At 38.6% G+C, this 17,119-nt stretch overlaps 1 protein-coding gene across 35 annotated transcripts in view; it reads left to right on the top strand.

The window, feature by feature from the left end:
* The window catches only part of MLIP (muscular LMNA interacting protein), a 238,815-nt gene that overhangs the window by 215,447 nt on the left and 6,249 nt on the right, over positions 1-17,119 (top strand). For 20 of the 35 annotated variants that reach the window (XM_070514723.1, XM_044776883.2, XM_070514727.1 and 17 more), the window contains one exon: positions 11,393-11,446. The exons of the other annotated variants lie outside the window; for them this stretch is intronic. In XM_070514723.1, coding sequence (XP_070370824.1) covers positions 11,393-11,446 — 54 coding nt within the window. The remainder of the gene's footprint in view (positions 1-11,392; positions 11,447-17,119) is intronic. 35 annotated transcript variants of the gene reach the window in all.

The following is a 17,119-nucleotide window of genomic DNA, read 5'->3' as shown; positions in this document are numbered from 1 at the left end:
CAAGAAGTAAGACTGCCAGACAGCTTCTGCATCCCTGGGTGTATTGGGTTTTCTGAGTTTGTGAGCAGAAGGCAGGGGGTGAGTTGAGGGGGTCACTGAAATTTTCTGAGAGAAATTAATATGTAGAAAAAGCAGACAAGATGTCACTTACCTTACAGACAGTGTTCTATTTAAATTTCAAAGCAATCATAAAGTAGATTTTATCCCCTTTATTTTACATATCAAGAAACTGAGGCAAATTTGTGCAAGATTCCACAGAACTAGCTTAAAAGCTGGTAATTGATTAATTTTTAATAGACTTGCCACTACCAAAAAAAAATCTGTCAGTGAAACAGCATCACCACCTTCTCCAACACCACCCCTGGAATCATAGGCTTCCACCTGCTCAAAGGATGGCACCATATACCTCAGGACTGGAACTAACCACCGAGGCCGACTTCCTTCAATCTACAGATGAAGAAACTGGAGGCTACAGATGCCAAGTGACACAGTCAAGGGCGCAGCATGAGGTATTGGCAGAGCCTGGGTTTATCACGAACCCCACAAGGCTTTTCACATTTCATTTTCTGGCTCAGTCTTCTTTTGGTAGCCACGGGTCCGAAGGTTAGTGGCTGAGACAACCACTACGCATTCAATACTCTGCCAAACATCACTGAGGCAGCCACACTTACTGAAAAAAGTCATCTTGAATTTTGGAGGCGAAACTTCCTATAATCCTCCTCATTAATAATGTCTGTTTGTGTTCTGTCTACATGATTAGAACTCCTTCCGCGTGAATAAGCCAAGGTAATTTATTTTCTATCATCACAGAGATAAACTGCCTTGCTCTCCATGCTAAAACTTTTCTGACATCTTTTGGAATTCATGGGAATTAGATCACTATTAAGTTGCTGTAGAAGAGAAAACCTTTGAGCTGGGTGGAATAGAGAAAAAGCTTTATAAACTCAAAGTTGGTTTTTAATGTTTTGAGATTTTTGAGGAAACCAAAACATGAGTGCTGTTTGCTTATGTCAAAGCGTTTTCAAAATGGATAAATTTGTATAATATGTTCATAGAGAACATTCTGTTCAAAATAGATAAATGCAAATTAATTCGACTTTTAAAATTAAAAAAATGAATGCCAGTGAGCTGGTATTTTAAGAGAAGCACTTCTGAAAAATGAAGTATCAATCATCTTTAGTTGGGTTCTCCACTAGGGGGCAAAAAGAACATTTCGACACAATAGATGCCTTAATGACATGCTGGCATTTGAAACCAGGCATTTCAGTTTATCTAATTGGCAGTCATCATTCTTAAAATGCACTTAATTTAATCACAAAACAGTTGACTTTTAAATTTCTTCCAGGAAACTGAGAACAATCCGTTTTTTTCTATTATCTGTCCCTGAGCTCATGTGTTGTCATCTAGCTGAAATTTCTCCTTGGAACAGTTTTAATAAAATCATTTTAAAAATTAAGAATTTGCTAATTTGAAAGAGATGTGCAGGAGGAGGCAGGCTGGATGGCATTTTTAGTGAGGAAAAGTATACTTGGAGAAAGATGATTTTTAAAACTCTTATAAAATAACACACTGGCCCCTTAGAATTTATTGACTGTGCTTGTGTTCTCTAGGCATAGAAAAATAAACTGCCATCAGTTTGCACCTTGTTCAGATGGAGGCACTAAAGAAAAATGAGCTCCTTGTATTTCACAGCACTCAGCTGCCAGCTGCCCCTTCCCCATTGCATGATATCTTAGATCAGGTTCCTCAGAAGCAGAGCCTGAGACAAGGGTTCAGATGTTTGTGCTTTATTGAGGGCATGCTCTTCAGAAAAACATCCTGTGAGGGAGGGAGTGAATCCAAATTGGGGAGGGCAAAGAGTGGAGCCTATGTGAGGGCCAGCCTTGGCCTAATTCAGAGGGAGAGGGCTCTGGAGCATAAATTATCCATCCTTGAGGCAAAGGAGCTGACAGTTGGATATCTCTTATCAGTCTGTCACTGGCTGTGGGCTATGGTGTGGGGACAGGGTCAAGTAACTCAGCATTAGGATGCTTTTCTCAGCTGCCAGCAATGGTCTGTAGAAGGAGGGACCTGTGGGCCCTGAAATATAAGAAAACCCTGGTGGAGGCATTTATCTTTGCAAATGGAGTCTTTAAAATATATATCTATATATATTTGCTTTGGTCACAGTTGCTTGTCTAACATTCTTTGAATGCCATTACTTTTTTGAAAATGTCTTTTATCTGAGGTTGATCCACATGAAATTGCCATTATTCAATGTTTCTGGACCTACAAAATTATCACTTTCACAGAGTTCAACCTAATTGTTTGTTCATTGCTTTAATTTAGTTAACATTTTACTCATTCCGTGCAACAAAAGCCATATGTACCATGTGATATTTACATAGTCAAGAAGTCTCTTATGTTGAAACTTCAGGGCAAAATTTTCCTATATTGCTTCATCTTGTCTAATGTGACCACTGTTTTACTCCTTTCACTAAAATATGAACATAAAATTCTTTCAGATTGCTAAATTTGTTGTTTACCCCTGTGTAACTGATTGAATATAGGGCAGATACTTGGTTTACAGCCATCAAATAATGATACCCATTTGCCCTCAATCAGCCGTATGTTCATAAGTTCTGTGACTCAAATAGAAATCTTTTATGGAAGAAAGATTTGACTGTGGGCTTAGACCCTTCCTCAGGCTTGTTTAAAAATATTTATTTAGCTCTCATTGGGCACTGATACACTTTCTTAGCTCTATTGAGGCATTTGAATGAAATATAAGGCTACTCCTTGCTCTCAAAGTATTAGAGGTCAACCACTGGAAAATCCTAGTACTTTGAAACTGTATCATTAGGAATAAATGATTATGATGGTCTTATCTTCGTGTTCATTGATTTTTGTTTTACCAGTATATAATGTCTATTTTTGTCCTTTATACATTTTTCTTAAATTTCATTTTAAAATAATGATTGATATTCCAGTTTTACTGTTGGTTTGTATTAGACATATAAAATCTTTTCCTCCTTTTATTTTCAACTTTTACATGTCTTCTCGTGTGTGTGTGTGTGTGTCTCTTGTTGACCATATATTCTCTGATCTGAATTTTTTTAATCTTGAGAGACTTCTCTTAATGTATGAGAGTATCTCATTACATCACCTTAATTCTGCCATGTTATTTTACATTTTCCAGCACTGTTATTTCTTCTCTCTTCTTTCCAGTTTTCCATCCAAGAGACCTCATTTTAATTTACTAGTTTAAAATTCTTTCTGTTGTTATGATTGACCTTACCTTAGGGCTCACATTCATGTTTATATGCTCCTATCAATGTTTACATCTTCTCTGAGTAAGACAAGTCCATTTGGCCCCTTCCATTACCACCCAACATGTTGATATCATCAAATTCTAGATTTTTATTTCTGGCATGTTATGGTTATAATTTCTCTCTTTCTTTTCCATGGTCTGTCATGGCTTCTCTCTTTTTTTTTTTTTGGCAAAGACATTCTTACGCAGGGTTTTTTTAATACCCTTCCTTCCTATATTTCTTGCTCATCCTCCTGTATTTATTTCTCTTCTTATTTGAGTCCTTGATCCAAGAAAGTTTTTTTAAAGGTGGGTCTTTATTTGGCAAATATTCTGAGGCCTTGTATACCTGAGAGTGTATTTCATGCCTTCACATTTGAATGACATTTTAACAGTTTATCAAATTCTAGGTGATAAAAACCTTAGACAAAGATGGTAGTATTTTATCTTAATTTTCAAAAGATCTCACTCTTTGGAATGGCTGAAATCTACTAATATAACTAAACATAGAGTTTTCCATGGGCTTCTTAGGAATCAGTAAATACCTTACCTATTTTATGGTTTGAAGTTTGAATAAAGTACTACCATGGCTGCTAGCATGTGGTTCTAGCAGGAACATAGCAGGGAGTAAAAGAAGACAGATTCTCCAGAGGGGAGATCTTAGACTGTGACAAGACTCAAGAAAGCAAGGCTGTCAGAATCCCCCAGGAATGGCTGCAATCTAAGACCAAGTTGCAGTGCCTGGCAGGACGACATTGTTGGAGGGGTGGGGCAGGGAGTGGTAGGTGTACTGAACGTTTAAATGTGTGTAACAGACGTGGTAAGAGTGTCAGGAAGCACTTACATCATTCCTGAAATATAGTTTGAAACAATGCATAGGAAGATGTGGAGTTGGATGAATAGGGTCCAACTCCAGGGAGGTGGGATGGCAGGCACCATATAGGAGGCAGCCCTCCAGTTACCTGTAGACATACGGTCCTCAGCTCATCTGCCTACCAACCATTCACACATCCTCTTCCTCTTCAACTTCCTCTCCTCACATCCTCAAAGATGCTGCTTGGGGTGTAGTGTTAGGAGAGAGTAGAGTGGGATCTGGTAAGGGGTCCCTGGAGTACGGGGGGAGACACACAGATTGACCCCATCACAATCATGCCTGTTCCTTGTAAGAAACACTTTTCCAAATTTTTCTGGTACATCAGTTGACATCTGTTGACACAGTCCTGAGTTCTGGGATAGGTTTCTTGAACTTGGGATAACTGGTTGCAAATTAGGAACAACTGGGATGGGACTAAGGAGGGGCAGGAGTCAAAAAATATTCATGAGGTTGAGAGTCTTAATACAGAGCTCTTTATTTTCTATTATATGTTACATTAAGATAAAATGGCTAATACCCCTTATATTCTATAAAGGAGAAAGAATGGGGGAGAAAAAAAATTCCACCAGCATTATGTTTTGTGAAGAAAGAGACATTTGGTTTATGATTGTGCTAGAGTTAGTATGATATTGAAAAACAATTGAAAATGATGTTTCGCCTGTAGTACTAAGCAACTAACTGTGCCCTTGAAGGATAGAAGTAAGAAAGAGAACAACAAATAGGCTTCCTTGTCAATTCCAATTTCCGTTTCCAGAATTTATTTTGAGTCCTAGAATGGTGTGGAATATAGATTTGCCTCCATTTTCATTAAACCTGGGAGCTGTGCAGTGAAAAAAATGAATGGTGTAGTTAATCCCTCTAGGGAAGTGGTTTTCTAGTTGAGAAAGAAGCAACTCTAGATGAAAAATGTGGGTAAACACAGGGATGTGGTATTTGTTTTCAAAACAGGCTGAACATATAGTGGATGGAAAAAAATTCCCTTGTGTTGTCTTTTAGAAAGCGGTCTTTGGAGGAGAGCATTCGAATTCCCAGGTCTGTGCCTCCTGAGATGGAAGAGGAAAGGCCAAAATAAAAATAGGGTAATCTGGGAATTTTCAGCTACATTGCAAAAGACTTGTTACAGGGATCAGAGCTAAAAATTCCTGTTTTCTTACTGGTGTTAGGCTTACTGGTACTTAGACACCAGTATAAAGATATTAGTGACCAGCACTTAACAGTGAGTTTTCTGTGGGTTCATAAAACAATTAGCATGTAAATTCCAGCTGAACATATGATAATACTCAGGGAATACACAAAGGAACGTTGTGGAACTTAGTAGTGTTTATAAAAGTTCATGCAAAGAGCAAGTGGCACAGCTAAGAACTCGTATTAAGGATCCCAGGTAAGATTGTATGGAGTTCATTTGTACCATTGCCAGCGACAGGCATAACTACTACCTCAGCTGTGGCTCAGTGGTGGAGATTCCAGAAAGAAAGGACTTTTTTTTCTGGATGGCATCATTTATCAAGCAACAGATTTTTGCGTATGTATCGCAGACTCATTGAATTATCCAAGTGGAAGAGGAACTGGAACTCATCTAGCTAGGGCCCAGATGATGAGGAAATGGAGGCCCAGAGACAAAGGGACTTCCCCCAGGTCATGCAGGGAGTTAGTGGTATAGACAAATTTGTAAACCTTTGGGCATCACCAAAAATAGAGGTCGCACCTTTAAATTTAAAAAATAAATGGTTAAGCCACTGATGTTCTGTAATTTTTAAAAGTATTTCAGGCTAATGCAGATGAAATCTTTAAGACATATGAATAGGAGGAGCGTGTTTCTGACTGTCACTGAAAGCAGCTTTTTCCTCATAGCTCCTGCCATGATCCTCTCTCGTTAAAGAAAGACTCAGCATTGCCTGTGTTGTGTTCCAAGGCATAGGATCTTGAGCAATATCACCAGTTAACTAGTGTTTGGTGCACAGTTGCTAGGATGTGATGGGCCCTATTCTCCCACAGCTTGCAGACTTTGGGGGAAATGAGACAAACTCAGTTAACAGCCTTTATTCATTTAATAAGCATTTTCGAGGGCTTACTCCTTTGCTTCCAAAGTGGAGTTGATGCACGCAAAAGGCCTGCGCAGTAATTCTCTAGCCTCAGTTCCTGACATTCTCATTCATTTTGCCCGTCCACTCTGAATTTTCTCCCTTCTTCCACTCAGCCTAAGTGAGTAATTTCTTTTCAGTTACTGACCCCATATGCACTCTCCATAACCCTTATCAATATCAGGAGACGTATCCTTTAGATTTCAGCCTCTTGGGAAGAGATTTCTTTATCCTTCTAGACTAGGTCAGATTTGTCTGTTATGAATCCTGACAGCCCTCTGAACTTTGCCTTCAGAACACATTATTTTGTGTTTGTTTCTCTATATTCTTGATTATGTGATTAATGTCTGTCTCTCCCACTGCATGGTGGTCTCCAAGGGCAGGGACAATGTCTGCCTGTTTGCTATTATCTCTCTAACATTTAGCAAAGTGCCTGACATACTAGCAGGTACTTAATAAAAAAGATCTGTGATAAATTATTTAATTATACAACTGGAGTATGACTTGTTTTATTAAGACATTTTGATTATAGTTCATTTCAGTTGTGAATAGATAAATATTTGAAAAACAATTCCATCAGTTCATAAAAATGTTGGCTATGGCCTCACTACTCAACCTGTAGTAGCCTTGGCCTCTGCTGAGATCCCCTTAGAAATGCAGACTCTCAGGCCCCTCTCTGGACCTACTGTGTCAGAGTCCAAAATTTACCCCAGGTGCTTCCTGGGCACTGGGATATGCTGGAAATCAGGGATTAAAAACTCAAATGTTTTGTTTGGCCAAGCAGATCCCCTAAATGAATGAAGTAAGCCAGATATATAAGCATGATAATAGGTGACCTCTGACCCTTGGTCTCCTCTTGGTAGGAGTGATGGGGGCTGTGTTGACATGGAGATCATTGGGTTCATCTAAAAGGGCAGGCCGCTCTGCAGATCAGGGTGATCGCAGGCCTGCTGTTGCAAGACCTTTGAGCAGTTCAAGAGAAAGAAACATCAGCCTACAAGAGAATCTGTGGACTCAAACACTGTGACACCTAAATTCAATTCTTCTTAAAGCAGAAGCATCATGAAGGTCAAACAGAACACACGTGTGTGACAGTTCTGGTTCAAAGGTGTCTGGTTTGCAAAGTTTCATATAAATGAGGAGCCTTTCAGGAATGCAGCAAACACTTCCTAATTCTTCATGAATACAGACTTCTTTAAGTTTGCAAGTCAGAAAATCCTCTTTTTTCTAACCCTTTCATTCATTCCTTCTTTCATTAATTTATTCATTCACTACTCATTTAGTGTCTGCCTTGTGCTGAGTGAGCCCTGTGCCAGGTGCAGGAGACCTAAAGAGGAATAACATATAATCCACATGACTTCCAATGGCTTCCAATCTCATAATGACGACATAACACTTATGAAACACAGCATTTTCTGTAGCTATCGCTACAGTAATTTGTCACATCTATTTTTGAGAGGTGTTCTTAAGAAGGTTACACTCTCACTTGAGTAGTTCACAAATCTAGGTGGGGAGACAGAAGGAGAAGGCACAGTTTACTGAAGACAAATGCAACAAAGAAGGTTTACAAGAGGATGAGCTTCAGCAGAGAAGCAATCCCAAATCAGTGAGTTCTGCAAAGCACGTGTAGCACTCGGTGATTTTCAAATGTTAGCACTTCTTGCAACACTTCCTCGGCTTCACGATTTCTGGCAGACAAGAAAACCTACTTCAACTTCATGTCGGAGGCAGAGCTGTTTCACAAACCTAGAGCTTTGAATTCATTTCGCAGGTAGATTAAAGACTTAAGTGATTTAACCGCATTTTGCATATTTTCTTTTTTTTCTGGTCATATGGTTCTCATTTCTCCAGTTGGATTGAGGGCATTTTATCTGTCTTTGTTAGAGAAGTTTGTGTTACCTCTGGAGAAGCAGTGACATTTATGAGAAAGCCCCACACTGGTAACAAACACTTCCCAAGGCTTTATATTATTTTGGTGGCAGCTGTGATCAAGAGTGTAATAAAAATCAGCTGAACGTTTTATTCCAATACCACTTGTTGATTCTCCCACAGTGGTGAGTGAGCAAAGGTTTAATTAGTCTGTTCCACAATATCTGGGCCTGGTCTCCATCCAGCATAAAAGCAGGTTTTGTCTCATTTCATCTGAGATTTCATTTCACTGATCCTTCTATGTTGAATAATGTTCTGATGATAAAATTAGTAACTTTTCGTTCTTTTTTTTTGAGGCAAAATAGTAATTTGTTCTCCAGAACACTTACCACCAAGTAAGCAGGCTTGGAGGACTCTCTCTGTCCCTCTGTAGTCACCTACTCTTTGAAGAGCAAGCCATTCATCTATGTAGAATTTATGGTAATGTTTTAGTTTTATTCTTTCCATTCTGACTGTGAGAGAATTTTCATACCATGCTTTACTGTCCTCCGCACTTAACATCTCTAGCCCTTATGCATTACAAAATCTTGGCATTCAGCAGAGATATCAACTTTATTTCTCTCAAACATTTCCCATATTTTCTTTTGTAATCAATAAAATGTCTGCTTGATGCTTCTTCACTCATCCTAGAGAGTAGGGGGTACCTAGAGTCACGCAGGAAAACTTGAGTCTATCCTGTTCTCTGAGGCAGTGCTTTCATTTAAAACTTCTTCTTTTTTCTCTCTCTCTCTGATTACTTGAATATCTTCCAATCCCCCCCACCTCCATCTATACTTTGTGAATCAGCCACAGGGACTTTTTTGAAATGAAAATCTGATCACGTGCCCCATTCTTCTTTAGCATCCTTCCGTGGCTTCTCACTGCCTCGAGAATGAAGCCCAGACTTCTCATCTGATGTAGAAGCACCACCGTATTGTGTCTCCTGCATGGCCATTCGTAGCTGCACCAGCAACTCCTGAACTGCTTCTGGTCTCTGAATGGGACACTCTTGCCTCTAGTATGGAGCTTTTCCTTTTGCAGAATGGCACACACTACTCCCTTCGCCTGTCTCCCCCTCTCCCCTCTCTTGAGCACGTTCCAGGGGCATGTTACCACTTCATACTTGCTTTGAAAGCACAGGCTTTGGAGACTGTCACCCTGGATTCCAATCATGGCTCTGCCACTTACTAGTTCTGGATCTTGACTAAGTTATTCTGCCTCTCCATGCTTTAGTTTCCTCATCTGTGAAACAGGATAATAGTGCTCTCCTCACTAGGTTGTTGTGAAAACTAAACAACAAATACGTATAATAAATTTATCATGTGAGCACATAATACACTATTATGACTAAATACATTAACCTTCACAAGATATTAATATCGTATTTTATTTTATATTTTTGGTCAGCTTGAAGATAACAAAAAGGCAAATCTATTGTGACAAAAAATCATAAATAGGAGAAAGCATTCCAAAGCCAAATATAAATGATTTTGGGATTACCAATGAATTATTATCCATCATTTTCTGTTCTCTCTTGTTGACTAGGATAATTAATACATAGTTTTTGAATTCAAGATTAAAATAAAATGGATTTAAATGAAGAGATACCTATATTGGAAAGAAAGAATGGAATGTAAAAGTAGACATTCCATGATTACTCAATTGTTTTTCCAGTGTCAGTTGATTATTTTATTAGGTGTGTTCCAACATTTTCAAATTTCAAGATATTTATTCTATTCTATTTTAGGAGACTAGGAGAATGGAAATTTGACATTGTATAAACTCTGATGATTCACGTAATTACCACACCACTTAGCCTAGGTATGCTAATGATTCTGCTGTCTCCAAGACCAATTACTTGGGTCTGAGATTTGACGCAGTACATAGGGTCCAGTTCTCAGCCACACTTAGCATCTCAGGAGACCCTGACGAACAGGAGAAAGGAAGTGCTTTCAGCTGATTTCTGGAATGCCGTTTAGATCTCCTGTTGGCTCTCAGGCCAGATCATGCTTCTATTTTAAGCAATGGTCTCTTCTGTTATGATACCCAGAAGATTTCAGACTTGGGGACAGAATGTAATGGCCAGGATTCAGTGAAGCTATGGCTTTAAATAAAAGCAGACTCCATTCTTGAAAATCCGCTGGAACAGAGGGAAGCCTGAGGAAATGTGAGGCAGGACCGCCTTGGCCTCCCCAGCAGCCAGCGTTGGCTCCTCCAAGGGCCAAGGCTGAATTTCTGGGATCCTCTGAATTGCCCTGCAGGATTAGAAGGTAGTCACTGTTGCATTGATTTATTGACCAAATCAGGACCCTTGGAGTGTGAAAGGGAACCAATCATTTCCCTAGCCCTGATTTGCCTAGATCAATAGCAGAATTAGGAATATTCCTGGCAAATCAGGTACCATGGTTACCCTAAAGTTGGTGTGAGTAGAGATGGTAAAAATAAGGGGTAAACAGATTTACTACGAATGATTGCTCTTCCCTTCTTTGTGTGTGTGTATGTCCCTTATGCTGTCTATCTGTCTCTTTTTCTTGCATGTCTATGACTTTCTTCTAGTTCAACAGGTTTAAGTGTGTGTGTAGTGCTCAGAAGACCCAGGCAGTAATAAAAATTCTTGGATAAGCAAAACAGCCTGCCTTCTGTTAGAGTGTCACTGTGTTGTAAACTACGTTATAATAACATCATCTGGTAAGACCGCAATGTTTATAAGTCCCTGTGTAGTGAGATCATTAATGTTTACAGTAATGCACAATGCTTTACATTCCAAGTAAACGTTTACTATCTACAGATCCCTCTGCATCTACTGTGGCTCTCTGCATGATCTGTCTCTTCTCCTTTGAAGCTTTTCAATTTGAGGCCTATTGGGAGAGTTGAAACATAAATATAACTTCGTTTCCTCTCTATGGTATCAGTGTGTTTTAACAATCCATTCACTCAAGAAACATTTCATAACTGTCTATGCTATGTGGCAAGCACTGTCAGAGTCTATGTGGGACAGAGATAAATAAGATATGGTCTTACGCTCAAAGTGTTCACCATCTGCCAAAATGTTTTTCGATGTTAAGAGTATCTTCCTTTGTTTTTAATAACAATCAAGTCTTGACGTTTACACTTGGTAGAATGTATGGTGATCAGCAATAATATTCTTATTGTCACTGTCTGTCTATTTAAATGAAATTTAAACATTTATTTCTCCTCACTTCTCCTCCTGACCATAACCTGGGCATCTTTTCTGTGAAGCTGAGTCATCCAATGGTGGCTATTCCTGAACATGAAATTCTTGATTCCAAAGAGGTAAATGTAAGACACAATCGGAGATCTAGTTATCCATTTCCGGGTGATATTAGGTTGTAGAATTAAACCAATTAATCTTTTAAAAAAATTAATAAAATCATACTTTTTTTTAAAAGAGCGAACTAACTGGCCCCTTGTGTTCTTCAGAAGCAAACGATAGTTAAATAAGTAAATTCTCACTGCTTCTCAAGGTGGAAGGGGGTACTAGAGGGCCCCATGTGCCTAACACCTTGATTACAAACCAACTCCTTCTATCTCGTGTCTGTCTTTGTGATTTTCTCTTTGGATTCATATGTGAAACCACTGTTGTCTTCTTTCTCCAGAGGGTCAAAAGATGTCCCGTAATACGTATGGTGGGTCTTCTGAGTCAGAGGCCCCAGTGTCTCACGGTATCTCAGTTTCAGCTCATTGAAGGATGCCTGCTTAGCTCACTGAGCTGCCCCCCAAGTGAATCTTGCATTTGGCAGGCAGCAAGTAGGCAAAAGTACACCAGCTGAGAAGTAGCCCCTGAATTGCATGCAAGTGTTTAGCCATTTCACATTTTGAGCTAACAGATAAAAAATAAATTTGAAAAAAACATTTCATTTTTATGAATGCTATACCAAAGAGGCAAAGAAAAAGTTCTGTAACGAAATTTGTAATTTTTTGTTAATCAAGAGCAAGAATAATTGAACGTTTTCTTCTTCTACCTCCTCAAAGTGGTAAATATGAGAAAAAAAAGTGATTTTTAAAGGACTTATCTTTAAGGAGGGAGTAAGTGAGCTCAATACATTCATTTCATATACCCTCACAAGTGAGACATGTTCAATTTCACGGCCTCCAAGTTTAGAAAAAACAAGCAGAGTACAAAAGAGAACCAGGAATAATAAAATTCCAAATAATATCTGAATTTTTCCCAAAAGTGTATTTCCCATAATTTAAGGCATATGATATACTTTTCATAAACTGACATCCCTACTTCTGCAAATTTTAAAACTTCTATCACATAAGACCAATGTGCCTCTCTGCTATAACATTAGTCATTATCATATAAACGTGTGTTCTGAATAAGTGTGATTTATATCCTTGACCACATGTCTGATTTTTTAAAAATAGGATTATTGGTTCAATGAGTATGGACGTATGGAAGACTTTTGATGCACATAGCTAAACTGCATTCCTGAAAAATTGTAGCAATTCACCCTACCAGGAGCCTGTTCTAATCCCTGTTTCCATGTACACTTGCCAGTATTGAGAAGTATTATAATTGCCAGTTTAGTGAGATCTTCTTATATGTTAAAAAGTGCTATGCCCTTTACATGCATTATTTTACTTAATCTTCACAAAACATTGTAAGTTAAGTACTATTATCATTCCCATTTTACAGATGAGGAAACTGAGGCTGGGGGAAATCAGTATAATGCCTAAAGCCAAATGGCTGGGAAGTGTCCACGCAATCGGGAATCAAATCCAGATCTGACAGCCTGGAGTCCATCCTCCTAACCTCTCTACTATACTCTATCCAGCTCTCTCTCTTTATCTAGAGCTCTATCTACACGATCTCAATCTTCCTCCCTTTAAAATCATATTTTAAAATATTTGCAATTTAAAAGGGGAAATTATCTTTCCTTTTTATTTGCATTTAAAAAATTCTATATTTTTCTGTTACTTTTGTCTATTTTGCTTTGTGTTACATTATACATTTATCTACTGGTATGGTAATATTTTTTCTTATTGAGTTGGAAACTCCCTTGTATATTAAGGATGTTAACTCTGTCAAATTGCTAGTCTTTTCAGTGTGATGGTGGCAAATTGTGTAACAGTCAAAAATTGGACAAATGTATATGTCCCAAAATAGGAGAATGGTTGAATAAATTTTGCATATTTCAGATAAATGTAGAAAAATAATCAAATGCTGTCTTTCCTTCAAACAATAATTTTGGTTCAAATTCATATAGGCTATATCTGAACAATAAGAATGTTCCTGCACAATGATAGAAAATCAAATGGTTATTTAAATAACAAAAGCATCCAGTTCAGATAATAAATGCTGAATCCAGAACGTTTGAATGTTAGGTAACATGAAAGACTATGTTGCTAGAAAGTACAGGGTAGATGGAGTATTGTAGTATTTTCATTTTTTGGGTACCAATTATCACAACCCTAGAGACAAAACTTAAAATAAAGCTAGTGGGTAAGATTGCCAAAAATTGATTTCAACCTCTTGTTTGGAATATGTGAAAATCACTGTAAAAGAAACTAAAGTTTGGGGCTGGCCCCGTGGCCTAGTGGTTAAGTTCACGCGCTCCGCTGTGGTGGCCCAGGGTTTTGCTGGTTAACATCCTGTGTGCAGACATGGCACTGCTCGTCAGGCCACATTGAGGTGGCGTCCCACGTGCCACAATTAGAAGGACCTACGACTAGGATATACAACTAGGTATGGGGGAGATTTGGGGAGATAAAGCAGAAAAAAAAAAGATTGGCAACAGTTTTTAGCTCAGGTGCCAATCTTTAAAAAAAAGAGAAGAAACTAAAGTTCGAAGTTTAACAGTTGTGAGAAACAGCGAGTTACCGTTAATATTAAAAGAAGTGTAAATAATTAAGCAAAAGGTCATTTTATGCTTCCAGTGTGCTGTATTTTACTTCTGAGTAACATTGGCACATTTTGGAGCAATTTAACAACTTTTTAGAATTCCTTATGATATGTGGTCAGACCATAATATTGACCCATGTATTTTCCCCAAACCCTTTATTATTTATTTACCTGCAAAGCACTAACTGAGAAAACTATCTTTTTGTAAAGCAATTCTGGTCTTATTTTCCAGAATTACGACCACGTGGCTTAGGGAGAAAAGCATTCCAGTTACCAACTCAGTGCAGATAAAGGGCTATGGAAGAACCCTCGATCGGGTCTCAGAATTTCCCCCTTGATTTTGCTCTCATTTCGTAAAGACAACAGTCTGTCTGTCTGACTACCAGACTCCTGTTGCTTGTATTCAATCATGCTATTTGTGGATACTGGTTTTTAAAATTAGCTCAGTAACTCGTTTAATAGTAAACAGACCTCAGATTTATCTGATTCAATTTGCTCATTGTTTTTATGTCATATGATTTATGAAGCACATTTAAAAAGAACTAACTCAAAACAATTCCACTATCATCTAGTTCAGCAGTTCTCAACTCTGGCTGAACATTAGAATCTCCTGGGCCTTTTTTAAAGCCCCACTAGCAGGGTTCCACTCCAGGCACATTAAACCAAGAATCTCTGGAGGTGGCAAAGGCAAGGGCGTGTTTTAAATTCTCCCCAGGTGATTCAAATGTGCAACAAAAGTTGAGATTCTCAAATTCTGGCTTCTTCACTGGCAGTCTAGGAAAGCCAGTCAAACCAATTATTTAATCTTGGAAACAAAAATTTGAAAGTAAAAGCAGAAGAACCGTAAAAAATTTTGTTTCCGGGAAGGCTTTCAATTAATAAAAATTTGGGTCCCCTCTTCCTGTCTAATGTCATAGAGGTTTAACACGTGCTTTAACCTGGGGAGAGTAGTTTTGAGAGATCTGTTCTGTGTTGAGATTCAGTGTAATTTCCTCAGTAAAATCTAACACTTTGCTTCTGTTTTCTTTGATATTCCACACAAGGTTTGGAAAATAATTAGGCTAGGGCTGGGCCTATTTTGGCGCAAGCTAAGTCTGGGGCCTAGTATGTTCCAAAGAATGTTTTATTTAGCATTTTATATGGCACTTCAAAAACAATACTTGGCCATTGATGAACCCTTACAAAAGCAGATGAGATCCCTACATAATTGATTTGACCATTGCGGTCAGCTGGCTGATCAATTTTCAAAGAAGTTCACTTTCATAGATTTCAATTGTTCACACCAATGCCTTAATCTCTAAGTCGGTGGTTATAGAACACCATCTACGAACTCCCTGCCTGAAATAAATGATTTCTGAGTAGAATTACTTAGAATAAATTAAATTATAATAGCAACAATTATTTTTGCTGGTATTCATCAAGTCTCGTGAATTCAGCAACTCTGATCCACAACTGCTCTATAACCCATTTCTCTTTCTACAGCCTTACTCGTAAAAGTCATACTGGGCAATGAGATAGAATCAGACCTGCCACTCTTCATAGCACCTGCTACAGGAGGCCCTCGTTCTTTTTTTTTAACAGGGTCAATTGATTTAAAAACGTGATTAGATGCATTTGATTCTGACCTTTCAGATCCACTTGTTATTAACACACCTTGGGAGCTAATCATTCACTAGCTATCCATAAAACACATACGAGGTGTCAACGAAAATAATCCATAATCAATCTATAAGTGAAAATTTGGGTGAGTTTATTCTGAGCTAAAATGTGAGGACCATGGCCCGGGGCCTTTCTTCCTGAAGGAAGGAAGGGCACCAAAGAAGTGGGGTGGACAGAGTGGTTGCATACCCCCAAAGAGGATGTTTCACATATGGCTGAAATGTCCCTTTTACAATAGTCACGAGACTGCTCTGTTGGCACAGCGATTGATGGACACAGCAGGTATGTCTGCTGTCTCGGTGAACACAGCAGGGTGGCAGGTCTGTTGTCTCGAGCTGGGTGGTCACAAGTGAGCTGGGTGGTCAGAGGTGAGCATAGCAGTCAGTTTCTAGCCTAAGGAAAGATGCTTATCCTTAAGGAAATGCCAATGTGGGGGGAAGTTGCACCTTTATCTTAAGGGCATTTGTTCTTGCTGTAGTAAATGTTTAAAGAAGATATACAATGCATGCTCAATGTCCATGTCAGGCCCTTCGGGAAAAACAAAGTCAGGCTGAATTAGGTTTACACCAAATGGCTTCCTCATGTACTCCAATATATCCTATTGCTTGCCATTTCTATTTGTTAGAGGCAAATTCTCCTCCTGTCTTCTTCTTCCCTCTCTTTGCAGACTTTGATAAACATTTAAGGGTTGGCGAGATAATTCTGCTATCAAGGTGGCTGTGACTGATTTGCTGCTGTGCTGTATAAGCTTTTTGTGTTCATTTTATTTTGAATTCCTGAACCTCCATTGACGTCTACAATTCTAATCTTATGGGACAAGCATCTCATTCCTTTATCTTTACTCTCCAGATGAGAACATAAAAAAGAGAAAATAAGCGACTTGTCCATGGAAGCCACTCTCATTTTCTGGTTTGATTCAAGGGTAAAAATGAAATTATCAAGAGGAATGGGCCTACTCTATTCCCTTCTGGCAATTTCCGATAAACATTTATTTCTCAAAACCAAGCTTTGATAAATCTTGGATTGCAGAGTTCAAGTTTGTAATCTCAGGCAAGAACTTGGAATCTGGATATTATTAACTGCTGATTGAAAGAAGACTCATGTGCTTTGATAACAACTGTCTAGAGGGCCAGGGTAAATTTGTCTTATAAAGACACCTAATATAAACATTGAATGGATAGCCACCTTACCCAGGCATCCAGGTAGACAAGAAAATAATAAAGGGAAGGACATTCCTCCACCAGATTTGGCAGCAGTGGACCCCATCAAAGTGACTTTCTTGTGTTGTAAGTCCTCGGCTTGTATTGGGGAAATGTAATTTTAAAAAGATCTTTCTGCCAACCCGGAAGTCCTCTTCATAAAGGTAGCAGAGAAAGAAAATAATTTTATTATTGAATAAGCACTAAACCAGAATGTGAAATGCATCACAGACAGTCACTAAG

Source organism: Equus asinus, chromosome 8, assembly GCF_041296235.1.
Source record: "Equus asinus isolate D_3611 breed Donkey chromosome 8, EquAss-T2T_v2, whole genome shotgun sequence".
Classification (NCBI taxonomy): domain Eukaryota; kingdom Metazoa; phylum Chordata; class Mammalia; order Perissodactyla; family Equidae; genus Equus; species Equus asinus.
Note: the sequence above shows the minus strand (reverse complement) of the source record. Positions and strands in the feature narration are given on the sequence as shown.